Source organism: Pan paniscus, chromosome 1, assembly GCF_029289425.2.
Source record: "Pan paniscus chromosome 1, NHGRI_mPanPan1-v2.0_pri, whole genome shotgun sequence".
Lineage (NCBI taxonomy): Eukaryota > Metazoa > Chordata > Mammalia > Primates > Hominidae > Pan > Pan paniscus.
The window spans coordinates 194,156,972-194,180,777 of record NC_073249.2 but is presented as its reverse complement, the minus strand read 5'-3'; the positions used below and the strand labels follow the sequence as shown (position 1 = coordinate 194,180,777).

The window sequence follows — 23,806 nt, the reverse complement described above, 5'->3', positions numbered from 1 at the left end:
CAGTTATACATTTCTTTGTTCCTTCTCCACTCCCACTGCTTTACTTAACTAGCCTTTTAAAAAAATTATGGATAATCTTTTTTTATGTTATACCAAAACTCAAAACATGGTATTTTTTTTTTGAGACAGTCTTGCTCCGTCGCCCAGGCTGGAGTGCAGTGGTGCAATCTCAGCTCACTGCAACCTCCACCTCCCTGGTTCAAGCAATTCCCCTGCCTCAGCCTCCCGAGTAGCTGGGATTACAGGTGCACGCCACCACGCCTGGCTAATTATTTTTTTGTATTTTTAGTAGAGACGGGGTTTCACCATGTTAGTCAGACTGGTCTCGAACTCCTGACCTCAGGCAATCCACCCCTCTCGGCCTCCCAAAGTGCTGGGATTACAGGCATGAGCCACTGCACCGACCAAAACATGGTAGTTTTTTCAACGTTAGTTGCAATGTGGATTCTGTAACCATCACAATGAACTTACCATACTGTAAAATTAAAATCCATTGATCTACTATGCACTTAGAATGAATCTTTTTGTTTTCTTTTTTGAGACGGAGTCTCACTCCGTCATCCAGGCTGAAGTGCAGTGGCACAATCACAGCTCACTACAGCTTGGACCTCCAAGGTCCAAGTGATACTTCCGCCTCAAGTCTCCCAAGTGGTAAGGACTACAGACATGCACCACCACACCTAGTTAATGTTTTATAAGAGACAGGGTTTTGCCACGTTGCCCAGGCTGGTCTCGAACTTATGGGCTCAAGCCATCTGTCTCCCTTGGCCTCCCAAAGTGCTGAGATTAAGCTCATCAGGCCTGAAAATTTTAACTGGACTTGAATTTTACCATTATCAACAAATATTGTCAGCTATTTTCCTTGATGTGACAGATCACTGTTCACTTTCAAGGGTGTGGAGGCCCACACCTGTAATCCCAACACTTTGGGAGGCCGAGGTGGGCCGATCACCTGAGGTCAGGAGTTCAAGACCAGCCTGGCCAACACGGTGAAACCCTGTCTCTACTAAAAATACAAAAAAAAAAAAAAAAAAAAAAAATTAGCTGGGCATGGTGGTGGGGCCTGTAATCCCAGCTAATCGGGAGGCCGAGGCAGAAGACTCCCTTGAACCTAGAAGGTGGAGGTTGCAGTAAGCCGAGATCGTGCCACTGCTCTCCAGCCTGGGCAATAAAGCAAGCCAAATACTGAAGTCTGAATAACAAAAGCATGTCTTTCATTCTTTCAAGAAAAAGTGTTCCATGAAAAACGGACCTAGTTCAGCTCACAACTCAATTACACAAGTTTTTTGTTTTTTGTTTTTTTTTGAGACAGATTTTGCTCTTGTTGCCCAGGCTGGAGTGCAATGGCGCAATCTCAGCTCACCAAAACATCTGCCTACTGGGTTCAAACAATTCTCCTGCCTCAGCCTCCTGAGTAGCTGGGATTACAGGGATGCGCCTCCACGCCGGGCTAATTTTGTATTTTTAGTAGAAATGGGGTTTCTCCATGTTGGTCAGGCTGGTCTCGAACTCCCAATCTCAGGTGATCCACCACCGCCTTGGCCTCCCAAAGTGCTGGGATTACAGGCATGAGCCACCGCGCCCGGCCAATTATTGTTCTTTTCCACGAGTAATCAACACTTAACATGCCACAAAAGTACTTTATACAGGCCGGGCACGGTGGCTCGGGCACGGTGGCTCACGCCTGTAATCCCAGCACTTTGGGAGGCCGAGGCGGGCGGATCACGAGATCAGCAGATCGAGACCATCCTGGCTAACACGGTGAAACCCCGTCTCTACTAAAAAATACAAAAAAAAAAAAATTAGCCAGGCATGGTGGCTGGCGCCTGTAGTCCCAGCTACTCAGGAGGCTGAGGCGGGAGAATGGCGTGAACCCGGGAGACGGAGGTTGCAGTGAGCCGAGATTGTGCCACTGCACTCCAGCACTCCAGCCTGGGTGACAGAGCGAGACTGTCTCAAACAAAACAAAACAAAACAAAAACTTTATACATACTTCTAATTTTGTTACATAGAATATTTTGACAACTAAACTCTGATTTTTTTTTTTATCTTGCCCAAATTCCTATCTAAGGGGTTTGGGGAGTCATGCCCTACAAATCATAAATTCTCATCAGAAGGATTTTATTTAACCCTATACATCGTGACTTACTTTCTAACCTGAGTCTGGCATAAAATTACAAGATACAACACAAGGAAGAAAATCAAAATATTTTACCCCAAAGCATGTTTCTTTGCCATATTTTGAAATGGCCAGGGCCGGGCGCGGTGGTTCATACCTGTAATCCCAGCACTTTGGGAGGCCAAGGCAGGCAAATCACCTGAGATCAGGAGTTCAAGACCAGCCTGGCCAACGTGGTGAAACCCCGTATCTACTAAAAATGCAAAAATTAGCTGGGCGTAGTGGCGGGCACCTGTAATCCCAGCTACTCGGGAGGGTGAGGTAGGAGAATTGCTTGAACCCAGGAGACAGAGGTTGCAGTGAGCCAAGATGGTGCCACTGCATTCCAGCCTGGGTGACAGAGCGAGACTCTGTCTCAAAAAAAAAAAAGGAAAAAAAAGAAATGGCCCGGCAAAGCTGTTCTTTCTGGGGGAGAATTTGCATCCATAAAGAATCTCTATTAACATAGCTAGATCTTTTTCTTCCAGACCCTCCCAATCCTAAAGATGTTAACTAACATCTGAATAGGAAACATTTGTCATCTATTGTCTCTAAGGGCAGCCACTATAAGACTTCAAAAGAACTTTGTTCTCCACAATCTTTTATCTTAACCAGAACATTCCCTTTCCATCAATTCTAGGTCTTTTTTTTTTTTTTTTTTTTTTTTTTTTGAGACGGAGTCTCGCTCTGTCACCAGACTGGAGTACAGTGGCACAATCTCGGCTTACTGCAACTTCCGCCTCCTGGGTTCAAGCAATTCCCCTGCCTCAGCCTCCTGAGTAGCTGGGATTACAGACGCGTGCCACCATGCCTGGCTAATTTTTTGTATTTTAGCAGAGACGGAGTTTCACCATGTTGGCCAGGATGCTCTCAATCTCCTTACCTCATGATCCGCCAGCCTTGGCCTCCCAAAGTGCTGGGATTATTACAGGCATGAGCCACAATCCCAGGTCTTTAGACAAACTCAACCCATTATCAATCAAAAAATGTTTAAATTCACTTATAGCATGGAAGCTACCCCACCCCTCCCCCCTCCCCCCTCCCGCCCACCCCCCAGCTTTGAGTTGTCCCACCTTTCTGGACCAAAGCAACGTATTTCCTAAACTTAATTGATTAATGTCTCATGCCTCTCTGAAATGTATAAAACCAAACTGTGCCCTGACCACCTTGGGCACACTGAGCACATGTTCTCAGGATCTCCAGAGGGCTGTGTCAGGGGCCATGGTCACATTTGGCTCAGAATACATCTCTTCAAATATTTTATAGAGTTCGACTATTTTGTCAACAATTAAAAAGGCACCTATTCAGAATATTAAAAGTTAAGATTTAATAACATCAACAGTTCTTATTGATTCATCAAATATTTTTTTTTTTGAGACCGAGTCTCGCTCTATCACCCAGGCTGGAGGGCAGTGGCACAATCTCTGCTCACTGCAACCTCCGCCTCCCGGGTTCAAGCGATTCTCCTGCCTCAGCCTCCCGAATAGCTGGGACTACATGCGCGTGCCACCACGCCTGGCTAATTTTTGTATTTTTAGTAGAGACGGAGTTTCACAACGTTGGCCAGGATGGTCTCGATCCCTTGACCTCATGATCCGCCTGCCTCGGCCTCCCAAAGTGCTGGGATTACAGGCGTGAGCCACCGGCGCCTGGCCAAAACAAAATTTTTTTTTTTTCAAATGGAGTCTCCTCTGTCGTCCAGGCTGGAGTGCAATGGTCCAATTTTAGCTCACTGCAACCTCCGCCTCCCAGATTCAAGGGATTCTCCTGCTCTCAGCCTCCGGAGTAGCTGGGATTACAGTCACGCGCCACCACGCACGGCTAATTTTTGTATTTTTAGTAGAGACAGAGTTTCACCATGTTTGCCAGGCTGGTCTCAAACCCTTGACCTCAGGTGATCTGCGGGCCTCGGCCTCCCAAAATGCTGGAATCACAGACGTGAGCCACCGTGCCTGGCCTTTTTTTTTTTTTTTTTTTTGAGATAGAGTTTCACTCTTGTTGCCCAGGCTAGAGTACAATGGCACGATCTCCACTCACTGCAACCTCTGCCTCCCGGGTTCAAGCAATTCTCCTGCCTCAGCCTCCCAAGTAACTGGGATTACAGGGATGCACCACCACGCATGGCTAATTTTTTGTATTTTTAGTAGAGACGGGGGTTTCTCCATGTTTGTCAGGCTGGTCTCGAACCCCTGACCTCAGGTGATTCACCCGCCTTGGCCTCCCAAAGTACTGGGATTACAGATGTTAGCCACTGCACTTGGCCTTTAGTTTTTGTTTTTGTTTTTGTTTTCTTTAAAGAGATGGGTTCTCACTGTCTACCAAGGTGGAGTACAGTGGCACAATCATGGCTCACTGCAGCCTTGACCTCCTGGGCTCAAGAGATCACTCCTGCCTCAGCCTCTAGGTAGCTGGGACTGTGGCCCAGGCTGGAGTGCAGTGGCATGATCTCGGCTCACCACAACCCCTGCCTCCCGGGTTCAAGCTATTCTTCTGCCTCAGCCTCCCGAGTAGCTACGACTACAGGCGTGCACCACCACACTGGGCTAATTTTTTGTATTTTTAGTAGAGAGGGGGTTTCACTATGTTGGCCAGGCTGGTCTCCAACTCCTGACCTCGTGATCCGCCTGCCTCAGCCTCCCAAAGTGCTGGGATTACAGGCGTGAGCCACCATGCCTGGCCCCAGCTAATTTTTTTTACTTTTTTTTCTTCTTTTTCTATTAAAAAGATGGGGGTCTCACTAGGTTGCACAGGTTGCTCAAACTCCTAGCTTCAAGTGATCCTTCCACCTTGGCCTTGTTGTACCCAAGCGAGTTAGAAAAACGCCACACTTTGAGACAAATTAAGAGTCCTTTACCAGCCGGCGACCTAGAGACGGCTAATGCTCAAAATTCTCTCGGCCCCAAGGAAGGGGCTTGATTAACTTTTATACCTTGGTTTAGGAAGGGGAGGGGGGGTCTAGTTAAAACAATTTTACAGAAGTAAAGTAGTCAAAAAGTTAAAAGGACAAATGGTTACAGGAAAGTAAACAGTTCCAGGTGCAGGGGCTTTAAGACTATTACAAGGTGATAGATCCGGGGCTTTGGGCGTTTATCAATCGGACGAATTCCTGGGAACTGCGGATATAGCTTGCCACAGTATCTTATCAGTTAATTGCATTCTTGGATGTGCTAGGAGTCAGCTTGCACAAGTTAAGTCCTTGAGGAAGGGGCTGCCAGTGAAAGAGCCAAGATGGAGTCTCTCTGGCTCTCTTAGCTAAGGGAGAGTCAATTCAGGTGGAAACAAGACTAGGTGATTAAGGGAAAAGGGAGAGTCTAAAAACAGAGTTAGTAAATACCAGGATGGGCATTACAGCCTCCCAAAGTGTTGGGATTATAGGTGTGAGCCACTGCTTCTATCCTAAGAATGTTCTTTTCTTTCTCCTTTTTTTTTTTTGGAGTCAGGGACTCTGTCACCCAGGCCGGGAGTATAGTGGCATGATGATAACCCACTGCAACCTTGAACGCCTGAGCTCAAGCAATCCTTCCAGCTCAGCTTCCCCAGTAGGTGCGACTACAGGACTACACACACATGCCACCACACCCAGCTTTTTTTTTTTTTTTTTGTAGAGATGTGTTTCACTGTGTTGCCCAGACTAATCTGGAAATCCTGGGTTCAAGAAATCCTCCGGCTTAGGCCTCCCAAAGTGTTAGGATTATAGGCACAAGCCACCTCACCCAGGTGTTTAATTTACTACCATGCACTTAAAATTAAAAATAATATAATAATAAAAAGGTAGCCAGACACGGTGGCTCATGCCTGTAATCCCAGCACTTTGGGAGGCCGAGGTGGGCAGATCACGAGGTCAAGAGATTGAGACCATCCTGGCCAACATGGTGAAACCCCGTCTCTACTAAAAATACAAAAATTAGCTGGGCATGGTGGCGTGTGCCTGTAGTCCCGGCTACTCAGGAGGCTGAGGCAGGATAATTGTTTGCACCTGGGAGGAGGAGGTTGCAGTGAGCCAAGATGGCGCCACTGCACTCCAGCCTGTCAACAGAGTGAGACTTCATCTCAAAAAAAAAAGTCATTTTCATTCAAGAATGTCCTTAGGGCTAGGTGCAGTAGCTCACACCTGTAATCCCAGCACTTTGGGAGGCCAAGGCAGGACGATTGCTTAGGGCCAGGATTTCAAGATCAGCCTAGGCAACACCACAAGACCCCATCTCTATAAAAAATAACATAATTAGCTAGGTGTAGTAGCCAGGCATAGACAGTAGTCCCATCTACTCAGGAGGCTGAGGTGGGAGAACAGCTTGAGCCTAGGAGCTCAAGCTTGCAGTGAGCCATGACAGCGCCACTATACTCCAGCCTGGGAGACAGAGGGAGACCCTTTCTAGCATACAGTTTGGTGCTGCTGTCTCAATTTGTGCTAAAGGGCCAAGAGATTTTGTTTTTGCTTTTTCTTTCACAGACAGAGTCTTGCTATGTAGCCCAGGATGGAGTGCAGTGGGGGCAATTATAGCTCCAAAAGATAGAGCCCAGCCTTACTCTGTAGCCCAGGATAGAGTGCAGTGGTGCAATTATAGCTCCAAAAGACCAAGCCCAGTCTCAAACTCCTGGGTTCAAGTGATGCTCCCACCTCAGCCTCTGGAGTAGCTGGGACTACAGGCTGTGGCCAGTTTTACCAACCAGTGATTTTGTACCACCAGTACAAATATCAACACAGTGAAAACAATAACACCTCAGTATTATTATGAAAATAGTTTTGACATCACAGACCCTCTGGAAGGGTATAGGGAACCCCAGGAATACAGAGATTACATTTTGAGAACTATTATACTACTTATACAAGTGTACTCAGTTTCTGAAAATTCACTTATGACACGGGCACTCTTCTATAAGTACATCATACTTCAATAAAAGATGTATTTTGGCTGGGTGCAGTGCCTCACGTCTGTACTCCCAGCACTTTGGCAGGCCAAGGCAGACAGATCATCTGAGGTCAGGAATTTGAGACCAGCCTGGCCAACATGGTGAAACTCCATCACTACTAAAAATGAAAAATTAGCTGGGTATGGTGGTGCACGCCTGTAATCCCAGCTACTCAAGAGGCTGAGGTTGGAGGATCACTTGAGTCCAGGAGGCAGAGGTTGTAGTGAGTCAAAGTCGCACCACTGCACTACTCCAGCTTGGGTGACAGAACGAGACTGTCTCAGGGGAAAAAAAAAAAAAAGATTTTTTTTTCTTGGTATCTAATTCCAGGTTATTCAATTAAAGTTTTTTATTTTATTATTATTATTTTTTGAGACAGAGTCTCACTCTGTCGCCCAGGCTGGAGTGCAGTGGTGCAATCTCGGCTCACTGCAAGCTCCGCCTCCCGGGTTCACGCCATTCTCCTGCCTCAGCCTCCCGAGTAGCTGGGACTACAGGCGCCCGCCACCTCGCCTGGCTAATTTTTTTGTATTTTTAGTAGAGACAGGGTTTCACCATGTTAGCCAGGATGGCCTCGATCTCCTGACCTCGTGATCCGCCGGCCAAAAGTTCTATTTTCAAATGTATAAAAAAAAAATTAGGAAAATTATTTTAAAATCTCAGTGGACGAGGCATTCCCTGAGTATGACTTCTTATCTTAGAAGCCATAAAAAAAAAGGGTTGGCCAGGAGTGGTGGCTCATGCCTGTAACCCCAGCACTTTGGGAGGCTCAGGTGGGCGGATCACTTGAGGTCAGGAGTTCAAGACCATCCTGGCCAGCATGGTGAAACCCTGTCTCTACTAAAAAAAACCACAAAAATTAGCCGGGTGTGGTGGTGGGCACCTGTAATCCCAGCCATACGGAAGGTTGAGGCAAGAGAATCACTTGAACCCAGGAGGCGGAGGTTGCTGTGAGCTGAGATGGTGCCACTGCACTCCAGCCTGGGAGACAGAGCAAGATACTGTCTCAAAAAAAAAAAAAAAAAAAAAAAAAAAAATGCCAGGCGTGGTGGCTTACACCTGTAATCCCAGCACTTCGGAGGCCGAGGCGGGCGGATCACCTGAGATTGGAAGTTCGAGATTGGAAGTTCGAGACCACCCTGACCAACATGGAGAAACCCTGTCTCTACTAAAAATACAAAATTAGCCAGGCACGGTGGTGCATGCCTGTAATCCCAGCTACTCTGTCTCAAAAAAAAAAAAAAAAAAAAATTAGCCAGGTGTGGTGGTGCATGTCTGTAGTCCCAGCTACTCAGGAGGCTGAGGCAGAAGAATTACTTGAACCTGGGAGGCAGAGGTTGCAGTGACTGGAGATCATGCCACTGCACTCCAACCTGGATGACAAAGCGAGACTCTGTCTCAAAAAAAAAAAAAAAAAAAAGAAAAGAAAGAAAGGGTCAATGCAGGGGGTCCCCAACCCCCTGGCCGGTACCAGTTGGTGGCCTGTTAGGAACCAGGCAGCACAGCAGGACGTGAGCTCACAAAGCTTCTTCTATATTTACAACAGCTCCCCATTGCTAGCATTACTGCCTGAGCTCCACCTCCTTTCAGATCAGACACAGCATTAGATTCTAATAGGAGCTTGAACACTATTGTGAACTGCACATTGAGGGATCTAGGCTGTGTGCTCCTTATGAGAATCTAAAGCCTGATGATCTGTCATCCCCAGATGGGACCATCTAGTTACAAGAAAACAAGTTCAGGGCTCCCACTGATTCTATATTACAGTGAGTTGTATAATTATTTCATTATATATTACAATGTAATAATAATAGAAATAAAATGCACAATAAATGTAATGCACTTGAATCATCCTGAAACCATCCTCCCCTACAACCCCCGTTGGTGGAAAAACTGACTTCCGTGAAACCAGTCCCTGGTGCCAAAAAGGTTGGGGACCGCTAGTTAATGAACTGCATTGCATAAAAATACTTTCTGCCTAGTAAGAAAAACCAACAACCCAAGAGAAAAAAAAAATAACCCAAGAGAAAAAAGGGCTAAGAATATTAACATACACACCCCAGAATGGGAAATACAAATAGCTTCCAAAACACTATAATATGTTCAACTTCACTTACAATAAGAAAAATACAGTAAGTATACTTTACAAATTAGAAAAGATAAAAAAGTATGGTAACAATTAGTAGAAGTGGGAGGAAAGAGGCACATTCACACAATACTAGTGAAAGTATAAATTGGTACAACTCCTATAGAGAGCAATTTGGCAATAACTGTCCAAGTTAAAATATCCTTTTAAAAAATGTAGAAGTCTTAGCAATGGAAACAAAAAAAACTTGGAGAACTTGATTCTACAGATCCACTTGCACATGTACAAAACAGTGGATGTACAAGTGTATTCAATGCTGCACTGTTTCTAATACCACAAGAGTAGAAATAGCCTAAACGTCCATCAACTGAAAATTGGTTAAAGCAAATGCTAGAACATCTAGGTATGTACATGTAAGAAAAAGGTAACGATGACTGCTCTACAGAGGGGGACTAGGTGGTTGAGGATGGGGGCTGCCAGAGTTACTTTTCACTGCCTATGTTACACTTTCTGAATTTCAAATCAATATATATGACCTATTAAAAATAATTTTTTTTTTGAGATGGAGTCTGGCTCTGTCGCCCAGGCTGGAGTGCAGTGGCGCGATCTCGGCTCACTGCAACCTCCGCCTCCCAGGTTCAAGCGATTCTCCTGCCTCAGCCGCCCAAGCAGCTGGGATTACAGGCACCCACCACCATGCCTAGCTAATTTTTGTATTTTTAGTAGAGATGGGGTTTCACCATGTTGGCCAGGCCAGGCTGACCTCAAACTCCTGACCTCAGGTGATCCACCCGCCTCAACCTCCCAAAGTGCTGGGATTACAGGCGTGAGCCACAGCACCAGGCCTTTTTTTTTTTTTTTTTTTTTTTGAGACAGTCTCACTCTGTTGCCCAGGCTGGAGTGCAGTGGTGTGATCTCGGCTCACTGCAGCCTCCACCTCCTGGGTTCAAGCAATTCTCCTGCCTCAGCCTGCCGAGTAGCTGGGATTACAGGCGTCCACCATCATGCCCAGCTAATTTTTGTATTTTTAGTAGAGACGGGGTTTCACCATGTTGGCCAGGCTGGTCTGGAACTCCTGACCTCAGGTGATCCACCCACGTAGGTCTCGCCAAGTGCTGGGATTATAAGTGTGAGCCACCGCAAACGGCCTATAATATTTTTAAATTGTTTTTAAGTAAGAGAAGGGGATATGCTAGGAGGTATGCCAGCTCCAGAAAGCACATTGCCTAGAATACTATGGTAAATAAGTAGATTTTACAGAGAGGACAATGAGAAATTAATGAAAGATTTTAAGCAGATAAATAAAAGTCAGATTTGTGCTCCCCAAACCACAGCTACCTTTAGGGATGACAGCTTAACGTTTAATATAGAATTTAAGAGACAAAGATAGGTTATGTGATTTACCTAAAGTCACTAAGCGAATAAATGGCAAAACCAGCTGGACACTGCAGCGCGGGCTATGATCGCTCCATTGCACTCCAGCCTGGACGACAGAGCGAGACCCCATGTCTAAAAACACACACACACACACACACACACACATATATATATATATATATATATATATTTTTTTTTTTTTTTTTTTTGAGACAGAGTTTCGCTCGTTGCCCAGGCTGGAGTGCAATGGGGCGATCTCGGCTCACCGCAACCTCCGCCTCCCGGGTTCAAGCGATTCTCCTGCCTCAGTCTCCCGAGTAGCTGGGATTACAGACATGCTCCACCACGCCCAGCTAATTTTGTATTTTTAGTAGAGACGGGGTTTTTCCATGTTGGTCAGGCTGATCTCGAACTTCCGACCTCAGGTGATCCGCCCGCCTCGGCCTCCCAAAGTGCTGGGATCACAGGCGTCAGCCACCGCGCCCGGCCTAAAATAATCATTTTTAAAAATCACAATCATAAATGGCAAAACCAGGTTTTTTGCTAATATGATCGAGGTGAAACATCAAGTTAGAAATCCCCTAATTAGCTTTCCGAGTCCTCTAACCTCGCACACTCTAATCTCACCGTTGGGAAATACATGGGGGTAGCAACACTGCAAACGCCTGAAAATATGGTTATCTTTAGAATTTACGAAGATAAATGTGATTAGACACATGTGGAAGAAGTTCAAGAGACTGTAAATGAGGGAGGCCAGGTTTCGCGACTATTAAACCAGGTGGCTTTTTCCTTCAGCATTCCCAGGAGAAGTACGAACGCGACTACAACAGCCGGCACAAATGGGATCATGCCTGAAGTACCCATGGGGCACAGTAGAAAGAGCAGCAGGAAGCCGCAGGTAAGGAGAGGGGATGCCTGTGTGCTTACATGTAAAGAGAGAAGTAAGCCACCTACTCACACTCGTACTTCCTATTGACTGGCGGATACTTGGCCTTGATCGCCTTCTGTTCTTCAGTCAAATTGTAATCTCTAACATCTTCCTCTTCCTGCGCCATGACTGCAGGATTAGACACTCTACTTCCGCCCTTCATCCACCGGACTTCGGCCCGGAATTACTACTTCCGCTCTAGACTCCGCCCCTTGGCGCACACCCTTAAAGGACCACACTCCTTTCTCGGAGTTGGCTGTTGACCTACTTTAGTCCCTACCCTGCCGCTTGGATCGCATATTTAAAAAGCCAAAACCCCATCTTCTGCGCTTCCTTCATTACTAGTTCTTTCCAAAGACTAACGAAAAACGTTGAAGGGCACCTTGAATGAAACCCGTCTGGGTCTGACTGGCGAGGTTTTTTCCCCCGCTTCACCCCCAAAATTGATAATTAGACCCGAAGGCATTCTAGATTTTTCATCTCAGTACTCTGAAAGGGTCGTAAGCTTAATAGCCTTCAAGAAAATGGCTGCCCTCTTGCCGCGGGAGTGTGCGGACCAAACCTCTCTCACGTGACCCTGACCGGGCGCAGTCCCGTCAACGCCGGCGCGCGCAATCGCTGGAAGTCGGCTCGGGGAGGCGTGGGGGGAGGGGCGGAGCGCGCGCCTCGGTCCCCGCGGAAAGCTACTCCGCGCGTCTGGATTGGTCGCGAACGCGGCTTCCCCGCCCATCCCGCCATTAGGAGCGCTCCGATTGGCTGATGTTGGCGCGAAGGTGCGCGAGTCAGCCCTCGCGCTGGGGGCGCAGGAAACAATAGAGGCCGCGCGCACAGAGCGAGCTCTTGCAGCCTCCCCGCCCCTCCTGCAACGCTCGACCCCAGGATTCCCCCGGCTCGCCTGTCCGCCATGGCCGACAAGGAAGGTGAGGGTGCCGGGGCCGACCCAGGAGGGCAGTGGGTGCCTGGGCTGAGCCGCGGCCTCGACATGGCCTAACAGTGAGGGCAGGCCCGAGTTTGCCGAGTGCAGTCCCCGGTACTGAAGGCGTGAAGAGGGAACTCCCCGTGGGGCGGGCTAACGGCTCGCCAGTTCCCTGGGACCGATTTCGGTCGCAGCTGGCGAAGCCAGCGGTGGGGCCCCCGGCCAGTGTTTGTTTCTCTTCCTGCCTCCGATATCGGTTTCTCGGCCTCTGTCCCGAGCGTGGGGACACCGCTTCCTACCCACAAGGCTCGGAGCTCGGGCCTCCTCGTCGGGCTTGTGAGTTTCGGCGCGCGCGAGCGTGCTCCGAAGGCCTGGCTGGCCCCGTGGCCTGGAACGGGTAACGGAGTGTTTGGCGGGGATGGCCCGAGGAGTTTCGGCGCCGCGAAAGTGGAGAGTGTGCATGCCTCTGCCGTGGGGATTTAGACAAATCACCTCCATTTCATGGTTAGGATGTAGGAGTCATGCAGGTGGCTTTGCAGAGGATTACTCGGTTTCCGTTTGTTTGCTAACTTAAATTTGTTTTTAAAAATTTTAGCAGCCTTCGACGACGCAGTGGAAGAACGAGTGATCAACGAGGAATACAAAATATGGAAAAAGAACACCCCTTTTCTTTATGATTTGGTGATGACCCATGCTCTGGAGTGGCCCAGCCTAACTGCCCAGTGGCTTCCAGATGTAACCAGGTGACATGACTCTCCCGAACGTTATTTTGATGTATTTTCAGTGTAGATTTCTCATTGATTTTCTTTTTTCCGCTCTTCAGTCACCCGGAGAAGGCATGTGATCAAAACCTCTTGGTGACATTTTTTCTAGGCCACAAAGTAAGGCAAAATAACAAAATGATTTTGTAACTTACCTGACAAGAGAAAACATTGGCGTTTTTTTCTCAATACTGAATTAAATAGCTGTAGCTGATGATAATACCTGTAATAATAGTGGCTGTACCAAATAATAGTACAAAACTTGTCAACTTTCAAAAAGTATTATGGCCAGGAGCAGTGGCTCACACTTGGAATCTGAGCACTTTGGGAGGCCCAGGCAGGAGGCTTACTTGAGGCCAGGAGTTGGAGACCAGCCCTGGGAATACCCCCGTCTCTACTGCCCCCCACACAAAAAAAGAAAAAAGTATTACTATGAGTCTAGTCCTTACAACAAAACTTTTTTGTTTTTCTTTTTGAGACGGAGTCTCACTCTATTGTCCAGGCTGGAGTGCAGTGGCGCGAGCTCGACTCACTGCAACCTCTGCCTCCCAGATTCGAGCGATTCTCCTGCCTAAGCCCTCCCAAGTAGCTGGAATTACAGGCACCTGCCACCACACCTGGCTAAATTTTTTTGTTTTTTTAGTAGAGACGGGGTTTTACCATGTGGGACAGGCTGGTCTCCAACCCCCTGACCTCTGGTGATCCGCCCGCCTCTGCCTCCCAAAGTGCCGGGATTACAGGCGTGAGCCACTGCACCTGGCCTCAACAAAACTTAATTTGAATTCTCGTAGTATGTCATGGTACCTGCCTTCAAGGAGCACATTGTCTAGTTGAAGTGGCAGATATAAACTAATAATTATAGTTATATATGGTGACAGCAGTTGTAGAGAGATAATTAGGGTACCTAGAAAACACCTGAAGGTGGAATGGCTTTCTTATAAGGGGTTTGGGCATAATGAGGGCTATAAAGATTAATCCCATGTTTCTTACGTGTAGGTAGCTTATCTCTAGTAGAGGGGATAAAATAGTTTGCATTTATTGGGGCTGTATTTGGTGCTACATATCGGGGATCCAAATTAGTTATAATTAGCATAAAAGTGGTACAGATAAAATTATCAGAGGAAGGAAAATTTGCCTCAATTTGCCTCATTTCTTAGGAAGAAATGACAATGCAAAAAACAAAGAGGAGGGTAAATTTAGATGATATTAACATAGTTTTAACAAGACCATTGTGCCATTTGGAATAATGGATTTTCTGGTACAAAACTAAGTTTTCTGAATAACATTCAAAAGCGATTGTGTGCTAAGTAAATTCCTTCAAAACTTGGATCTTTAAAAGTTAAGATAATTGCAAAATGTTATTAGACTATGATGTAGCTCAACAAATGATAGAAATTTCGCAGAAATTATACTAGTAACTTAAGAATGAGGCTGCTACCTTTACAGTGGCATAAGGAAAAATAGGGAAATGTGTCCTAGGGATGTTACACAAAACCATAGTAAAAACCTAGAAATTGGGAGTTAGAAGCTGCTTTGTGTTTTGTTTTTTTTGAGACGGAGTCTCGCTCTGTTGCCCAGGCTGGAGTGCAGTCACGTGATCTCCGCTGACTGCAAGCTCCGCCTCCCGGGTTCACGCCATTTTCCTGCCTCAGCTTCCCAAGTAGCTGGGACTACAGGCGCCGGCCACTACCCCTGGCTAATTTTTTGTATTTTTAGTAGAGCCGGGGTTTCACCGTGTTAGCCAGGATGGTCTCAATCTCCTGACCTCATGATCCACCCGCCTCGGCCTTCCAAAGTGCTGGGATTACAGGCGTGAGCCACCGCGCCCGGCCTAGAAGCTTCTTTATCATGACCAGGAGTTCCCACATGCAATTGATCATCAGAATTGCTTGGGGAATTCAGGATAATTGGAATCATTTCTGTCAAGAGTTTTCAGTGGTAATTCAAACCATTTAAGAACTTGTGGGCTGGTCATGGTGGCTCACACGTGTAATCCCAGCACTTTGGGAGGCTGAGGCAGGCAGATTGCTTGAGGCCAGGAGTTCCAGACCAGCCTGGGCAACATGGTGAAAAGCCCGTCTCTACTGAAATTACAAATATTATCCGGGCATGGTGGTGCGTACCTGTTAGTCCCAGCTCCTCGGCGGGGGCTGAGGCAGGAGGATCACCTGAGCCTTGGGAGGTCAAGGCTGCATTGAGCTGTGATCCTGCTACTGCACTCCAGCCTGAGCTAGGGATTGCCACCCTGTCTCAAAGAAAAAGAACTTGTGGCAGAGTACTTAATGAGAAGTGTACTGGAATGGTGATTCCACATTTATTATAGTCATATGCTAAATTGTGCTTATTGGACTAGTGGATCACAAATATTGGCCATCCCATACCCACTAAACATTCTAGAACCCCTACTTTTCAGAAACTTCCCAAGTAATATAATAGAATGACTAGCTAGGTTACGAAAGCAAGAATTAAAGACTTAATTCCCCAAGGCTGAAATCTGTACTGTCATCTTAGTAGTTTTCTGCATTAGCAAATCTAGATAAATAATGTGAGAATTGTTTTTTGTTGTTGTTGCTGTTTTGAGACGGAGGACGGAGTTTCACTCTTGTTACTCATACTGGAGTGCAGTGGCATGATCTCAGCTCACTGCAACCTCCGCCTCCTGGGTTCAATCGATTCTCCTGCCCCAGCCTCCCAAGTAGCTGGGATTATACAGGCACCTGCCACCACGCCCAGCTAATTTTTTGTATTTTTAGTAGAGATGGGGTTTCACCATGTTATCCAGGCTGGTCTCGAACTCCTGACCTCGGGTAATCCACCCACTTCGGCCTCCCAAAGTGCTGGGATTACAGGCGTGAGCCAGTGCACCTGGCTGAAAATTGTTTTTGAGACAGGATCTTGCTCTGTTGCCCAGACTGGGTTGCAGTGGCACAATCAGAGTTCCCTGCAGCCTTGACCTCCTGGGCCAAGGAATCCTCCTGCCTCAGCCTCTGGAATAGTTGGGACTACAGGCACACGCTACCATACCTGGCTAATTTTTGAAAAATTTTTTTGCTATGTTGTCCAGACTGTTCTTTAACTTCTGGGCTCCAGTGATCCTCCCACTTTGACCTCCCAAAGTGCTGGGATTACAGACATGAGCCACCGTGCCTGGCCCTGTTTTTGTTTTTTAAGATGAGGATTACTTACAAGCAAGCAGCCCTGATGCAGTGTTTACTTTTGTGTGTGTTCTTTTTCTGGTGTTTACCCAGATCCGTTTCCCCCCTTTAAAAAGAAAGAAAAACCACGGTTGTAGTTCTGTAACACTGTCCTCTCCTTCATTCTTTTTCTGGTTCTTGTCTAACCTTCTACATACAGGTAATTCCAATTTTCTGTTCATATCTCTCTTCATTTCTTTTCAGTGTAATGTAGAAGCTCTCAAAGCTTTGCCTGTGACATCTGTGCAGAAGAATTCCTATTGATATCTTTAGACCTAACTTCTCCAGAGCTTTTCCTGATTTATCTTCTGCCTGCCCGTGTCTTCCCTGGTATATCTTACTGGCTTCCCCAGTTTGACATGTTGTAAATGGAATTATTCCTTACGTGAAGGCCTTACCCCAACTTTCTCTCCTGTTGTTCCTATTTCTTTTCATCATAATTGGCTTTAGTTTGACATTTTCTCTTTCTCCATTTTATAGGCAGTCAATTTATAAACCCCAGTGAATTCTGGTTGTGTAGCATCTTTCCCATCTAGGCCAGGGATTCTCAAAAGTTTATATGCATCATAATCAGCTGGAGGTACTGTGAAACAGTTAGTTGTGCCCCACCTTCTAGAGTTTCTGATTCAATGGGTCTGGAGTAGATGTGAGAATTTGCGTTTCTAACAAGTTCCCAGATGATGTGGATGCCCTTGACCCAGTATGGAGTACAGAATGCCTTAAGACGGCATTCAGAACACTAAATAGTCAGTTTTAATCGGCCTTCTCTCCCACTGTGCTTCCCATATCAGAAGTCAGATTTGGACTTCAGCATACTTGTTACTTAGTAGCTGTGTGATCTTAGGCAAATTGTTTAATTTTCTTTCTTTTATTTATTTTTTTCTTTTTTGAGACAGGAAGTAGTCTTTCTCTGTCACCCAGGCTGGAGTGCAATAACATGATCTCTGCTCACTGCAGCCTCCGCCTTTCGGGTTCAAGCGATTCTTGTGCCTCAGCCTCCCAAGTAGCTGGGATTAGCCAGCCGCCGGTTTTTTTTGTTTTGTTTGTTTGTTTTTTGAGACAGAGTCTTGCTCTTTTGCCCAGGCTGGAGTGCAGTGGCACCGTCTTGGCTCACTGCAACCTCTGCCTCCTGGGTTCAAGCAGTTCTCCTGTCGCAGCCTCCTGAGTAGCTAGGACTACAGGCACCGCCACCACACCCGGCTAATTTTTGTATTTTTAGTAGAGACGGGGTTTCACCATGTTGGTCAGGCTGGTCTCGAATTCCTGACCTCAATTAATCCACCCTCTTCGGCCTCCCAAAGTGCTGGGATTACAGGCGTGAGCCACCATGCCTGGCCCAGCTGCAGGTTTTTTGAGGTCAGGAATCATGTCTTAATCGTCTTTGTACTTCCGTCGCGTTTGGAGCAATGTGTCCATTGATAGGCGGTTAGTAAATGTTTGAAAAATTGGTTTATGTTATTTACTCTTCTTTCCCTTTTTTCATTCTTTTCAATTTCTTTGCACCCTTTCCCCTTCTTTCCTTTTTAATGAAAGTTTTAGTAAGCAAAATTATTAGCATACCCAACAATGGTTTGCTTTCCCTCCAACCTGTTGGTAGTGAGTGAGTAGTTAATTCACATTTTATTCCATAAAACGTTTTACTTTTTCTCCAGAGTAATTAAGTAGAAAATATGGCTCTTGGCCAGGCACGGTGGCTCTTGCCTGTAATCTCTGCACGTTGGGAGGCTGAGGTGGGTGGATAATTTGAGGCCAGGTGTTCGAGACCAGCCTGGCCAACATGGTGAAATCCCGTCTCTACTAAAAATACAAAAATTAGCCAGGCATGGTGGCAGGTTCTTGTAGTCCCAGCTACTCGAGAGGCTGAGGCATGAGAATCGCTTGAATCGGAGAGCCAGAGGTTGCAGTGAGCCAAGATCGCACCACTCCATTCTAGCCTGGGCGAAAGAGTGAGACTGTATTTATAAAAAAAGAAAGAAAGAAAAGACCCTTAATGACTTTTTCCCCTCTCTTAAAACCTGGTTGTAATAGTGACTTTTACATACATGTATATTGTTGACTTCGCCGTCTCCTGATGTTACTAATTTGAACAGTGACTATATATTGCCGTTACAGACCAGAAGGGAAAGATTTCAGCATTCATCGACTTGTCCTGGGGACACACACATCGGATGAACAAAACCATCTTGTTATAGCCAGTGTGCAGCTCCCTAATGATGATGCTCAGTTTGATGCGTCACACTACGACAGTGAGAAAGGAGGTAGGAATCTTAAAGGTGAAAGAAGTAAAGATGTGTGGGTCATATCTTTTATGTCTTTGAATTATAAAAGTTATGTGCACTTTGATAAAGTAAACTCTGACTTTAGAAACAATATTTAAGGTTGAGGGAAAGCCTGAGTTTGCAATGGTAGGTATTTATATTAGAGTTTTAGGTATCAGAAGAAATACTTAACACATCCTTGGTTCTGTACCTTCACAATAAACTTTTCTCAGCTGGTGCTGGTGGGGAGGATTTCTGCAATTGAAAGAAGCAAAAATATATATTATTGCTGTACATTCTTGATTTTTTATTTTTTTACTCAGTCTCGCTCTATTGCCTAGGTTGGAGTGCAGTGGCACGATCTTCTCTCACTGCAACCTCCGCCTCCCGGGTTCAAGCGATTCTTCTGCCTCATCCTCCTGAGTAGTTGGGATTACAGGCGCCCGCCACCACGCCTAGTTAATTTTTGTATTTTTAGTGGAGACAGGGTTTCACCAAGTTGGCCAGGCTGGTCTTGAACTCCTGACCTCAGGTGATCCACACACCTCAGCCTCTCAGAGTGCTGGAATTACAGGCGTGAGCCACCGCACCCATCCATATTGCTATACATTCTTAACACGGGAGATAACTACCCCTAAGGAGGTGAAAATTGGTTTGTGTATGTGAGTAGGTGTAAATAATCTTACTGGTTGATTGTTTAAAGCACAGATATGCACAGAGGACATAGGATATCTATGGTATTAAAATTTCATGGGACTGGTGGGGAGGGAATAGTTCTTAAAAGAGTCCTTAGAGGAGCAATAGTAAAAAAAAAAGGTTGAGAAACACTAACTTAAATTACCCTTTCTAGGTTTAAAGTGGTAGAAATGACTTAACCATGGCACTCTCTATGTGTATAGAAACTAAGTTCCAATGAATTGTTTAATTATATCCTGTTTTTAGGCCATAACCTAAGGGTTTAACTGCTCATGAAATGCTTAAACACTTTCCTTTTTTTTTTTTGGAGATGGAGTCTCGCTCTGCTGCCCAGGCTGGAGTGCAGTGGCACGATCTCAGTTCACTGCAACCTCCACCTCCCAGGTTCAAGCGATTCTCCTGCCTCAGCCTCCCAAGCAGCTGGGACTACAGGCATGCACCACCACGCCTGGCTAATTTTTTGTATTTTTAGTAGAGACAGGGTTTCATCATGTTGGTCAGGCTGGTCTCGAACTCCAGACCTCAAATGATCCTCCTGCCTTTTGTTCTTGTTGTTACTGAGGCACAAATACTCTGATTGGTAGTGTGATAAATTGTAAAACTACATATATGTGTGTGTATATATTTATATTGTGTGTGTGTAAAATTATATGTATAATTTTACACAATATAAATGTTATATTTATATATAAACATACACGTATATATGTATGTATATGTAAAACTACATGCGTGTATATATTTATATTGTGTGTAAAATATATATAATTATATATAATTTTAGATAATATAAATGTATTATATTTATATATAGATATATAAATTATATATGTAAAACTACATGTGTATATATTTATATTGTGTGTAATATATATAATTTATATATACATATAAAATACATATAAATTTTATATATATAAAATATATATAATTTTACACACACACAATATAAATGTATACACACACATATATGTAGTTTTACATATATATATAATTTTACACACAATGTAAAAAACACACCCCTTCTCCCATATAATAAACCTTTCCCTGGCCAGGTGCGGTGAGTCACTCCTGTAATCCCAGCACTTTGGGAGGCTGAGACCAGTGGATCACTTGAGGTCAGGAGTTCAAGACCAGCCTGGCCAACATAGTGAAACCCTGTCTCTACTAAAAATACAAAATTAGCCATGTGCAGTGGCACGCACCTGTAATCCCAGCTACTCAGGAGGCTGAGGCAAGAGCATCACTTGAACCCGGGAGGCAGAGATTGCAGTGAGCCGAGATCTCACCATTGCACTCCAGCCTGGGCAAAAAAAAAAGGGAAACTCTGTCTCAAAAACAAAACAAAAGAAAAACCTTTCCCCTGGATATCACTTAAATGAATGTATTGTGATGTATTGTTTTCTGAAGGATTTATCCTGTGTATTGGATCACTCATTCAACAAATATGTTGAGTAGTTTTGTATGCCAGGTATAGAATATGCAATATAGGTTCATAATTTGCTTTTATGGCCTAATATATCTGGGGCATGTTTCTTTGTTAGTAGATGGAGACCTGCCTCCTTTTGATGGCTGTATAGTAGACCATAATTAACTATTCTTACTGATAGACATTTAGATGGTTTCTAATTTTTTGACTTCAAAAGCATAGTTTTGCTATAGAAATACTTTCTAAGTAGAATGTTGTATCAAAGGGCAGGACCGTTTTTTAATATAATTGATACTGCTAAGTTGCACTCCAGAAAAAGATTTGAAGTCCCACAACAGCGTATGTATTTATGTCTGTTTCTCCATGCCTTTGCCAACACTGGACTCAGTAGAGTTCATTCTCAAGTTTACATTTCTTTTTTTATTTGTGATGTTGAGCTTACATCTCCTGCTTATTTATGTTTTTTTGCCCGTATTTCCTTTTGAGTTACCTCTTCATATAAGGTAAATGACACCCTCTCCACCCAATAAATAGGTGCAGATCATTTTCTTGTTTAACTTAAAATCTTAAGTCCTGTTATTGGTTAGAAGCTGTAAGTTGCTTTTTTAATGGAGCCTTGCTCTGTCACCCAGACTGGAGTGCACTGGCATGATCTTAGCTGACTGCAGCCTCCTTATGGGCTCAAACGATCCTCCCACCTATGCCTCCCAAGTAGCTCTGGCAACAGACATACACCACCATACCTGGATTTTTATTTTATTTATTTATTTTTTTTTTTGAGTCGGAGTCTGGCTCTGTTGCCCAGGCTGTAGTGCAGTGGCGCAAACTCTGCTCACTGCAACCTCCGTCTCCCGGATTCAAGCTATTCTCCTGATTCAGCCTCCCAAGTAGCTGGGATTACAGGCGCCCACCACCACACGCAGATAACTTAATTTTTTTTTTTTTTTTAAGAGATGGCATGTCACTATGTTGCTCAGGCTGATCTGGAACTCTGGCCTCAATCTTCCCACCTCAGACCTCCCATTCAATGATTTCATAAAGTATGTGTTCATCTATTGTTGTCTTCTGGGACTTTTATGTTTGGGCCATTAAAACTTTTGTCATTCTGGTATTTGGTATGGAATCAGAATCCAGCCTTTTTTTCCTAAATGATTGAGTTTTTGTTGTTATTTTGAGGCGGAGTCTTGCTTTGTCACCCAGGCTGGAGTGCAGTCACACAATCTCGGCTTACTGCAACCTCTGCCTCCTGGGCTCAAGCAATCCTCCTGCCTCAGTGTCCTGAGTAGCTGGGATTGCAGGCATGCGCCACCATGCCCAGCTGATTTCCATTGTATTTTTTGTAGAGAGTAGGTCTCACCACGTTGCCCAGGCTGGTCTGAAAACTCCTGGGCTCTTGCAATTCACCCACTTTGGCTTCCCAAAGTTCTGGGCTTATAGGCATGAGCCACTATACTCAGCCAAAAAAATTTTTTTATTCAGTCAACCATTGATGGACACTTGGGTTGATTTCCGTATCTTTGGTATTGTGAATAATGCTACAGTGAACATACAAGTGCACGTGTCTTTTTTGTAGAACAATTTCTTTTCTTTTGGGTATATTCCCGGTAATGGGATTGCTGGGTTGAATGGTAGTTCTATTTTCAGTTCTTTTTTTTTTTTTTGAGATGGAGTTTCACTGTTGTTGCTGGAGTAAAGTGGCGCTATCTCAACTCACTGCACTCTCCGCCTCCCAGGTTCAAGCAGTTCTTCTTCCTCAGCTTCCCGAGTATCTGGGATTACAGTCATGCGCCACCATGCCCAGCTAATTTTGTATTTTTAGTAGAGATGGGGTTTCTCCATGTTGGTCAGGCTGGTCTCGAACTCCCAACCTCAGGTGATCCACCTGCGTCAGCCTCCCAAAGTGCTGGGATTACAGGCGTGACCACCATGCCTGGCCCTGTTTTTAGTTCTTTGAGAAATCTCCACAGACTGCTTTTCACAGTTGTTGAACTAATTTGCATTCCCACCAGCAGTGTCTAAGTGTTCCCTTTTCTCTGCAGCCTCACCATGTTATTTTTCAACTTTTTAATAATAGCCATTCTGACTGGTGTGAGAGGCATCTATCTGTTTTGATTTGCATTTTTCTGATGATTGGTGATGTTGATCTTTTTTTTTCACATTCGTTGTCCGCTTATATGTGTTTTGAGAAGTGTCTGTTCATGTCCTTTGCCTACTTTTTTTTTTTTTTTTTTTTTTTTTGAGACAGTCTTGCTCTATCGCCAGGCTGGAGTGCAGTGTGGCAATCTCGGCTCACTGCAACTTCCGCCTCTTGGGTTCAAGCGATTCTCCTGCCTCAGACTCCCAAGTAGCTGGGACTACAGGTCTGTGCCACCACACCCAGCTAATTTTTGTGGTTTTAGTAGAGATGAGGTTTTACTATGTTGGCCAGGATGATCTCCATCTCCTGACATTGCGATCTGCCAGCCTTGGCCTCCCAGAGTGCTGGGATTACAGGCTTGAGCCACCACGCCCGGGTTTTTTTGTTTTTTGGGGGTTTTGTTTTGTTTTTTTAACAAACAGTCTCTCTCTGTCGTCCAGGCTGAGTGCAGTGGTGCGATCTCACTGCAGCCTCCGCCTCCTGGGTTCAAGTGATTCTCCTGCCTCAGCCTCCTGAGTAGCTGGGATTACAGGTACCCACCACCACACCAGCTAATTTTTGTTGTTGTTGTTGTTGTTGTTGCTTTTTGATACAGAATTTCACTCTTGTTACCCAGGCTGGAGTGCAATGGTGCAATCTCGGCTCACTGCAACCTCCACCTCCCAGGTTCAAGCGATTCTCCTGTCTCAGCCTCCCGAGTAGCTGGGATTACAGGCATGCACCACCACACCCGGCTAATTTTGTATTTTTTGTAGAGACGGGGTTTCACTACGTTGGCCAGGTTGGTCTCGAACTCCTGACCTCGTGATCCACCTGCCTCAGCCTCCCAAAGTGCTGGGATTATAGGCGTGAGCCACCATGCCCAGCCTAGTTTTGTTTTTTAAGGAAGTGATATCTCAGCCCAGGCGCAGTGGCTGGCGACTGTAATTCCAGCACTTTGGGAGGCCGAGGCTTA

General features: G+C 45.3%; 2 protein-coding genes across 16 annotated transcripts in view; one reads left to right on the top strand and one right to left on the bottom strand.

Annotated features, from left to right (window-relative positions):
• ZBTB8OS (zinc finger and BTB domain containing 8 opposite strand) overlaps window positions 1-12,080 on the bottom strand; it is a 30,225-nt gene extending 18,145 nt beyond the window's left edge. For 3 of the 15 annotated variants that reach the window (XM_055102989.2, XM_003812971.5, XM_034960550.3), the window contains exon 1: window positions 11,491-11,841. In XM_055102989.2, the coding sequence (XP_054958964.1) occupies window positions 11,491-11,623 (133 nt within the window). In that variant the 5' untranslated portion in view covers window positions 11,624-11,841. Of the gene's footprint in view, window positions 1-10,559; window positions 10,773-10,798; window positions 11,014-11,459 lie in introns of those variants that run through there. The other 12 variants (XM_063593172.1, XM_008965515.5, XM_034960538.3 and 9 more) reach the window with 10 other exon arrangements.
• Window positions 12,081-12,245: 165 nt separating this feature from the next.
• The window catches only part of RBBP4 (RB binding protein 4, chromatin remodeling factor), a 29,620-nt gene continuing 18,059 nt past the window's right edge, over window positions 12,246-23,806 (top strand). The window contains exons 1-3 of the mRNA XM_003812965.5: window positions 12,246-12,380; window positions 12,972-13,119; window positions 18,444-18,589. Of these exons, the coding sequence (XP_003813013.1) occupies window positions 12,365-12,380; window positions 12,972-13,119; window positions 18,444-18,589 (310 nt within the window). The 5' untranslated portion in view covers window positions 12,246-12,364. The remainder of the gene's footprint in view (window positions 12,381-12,971; window positions 13,120-18,443; window positions 18,590-23,806) is intronic.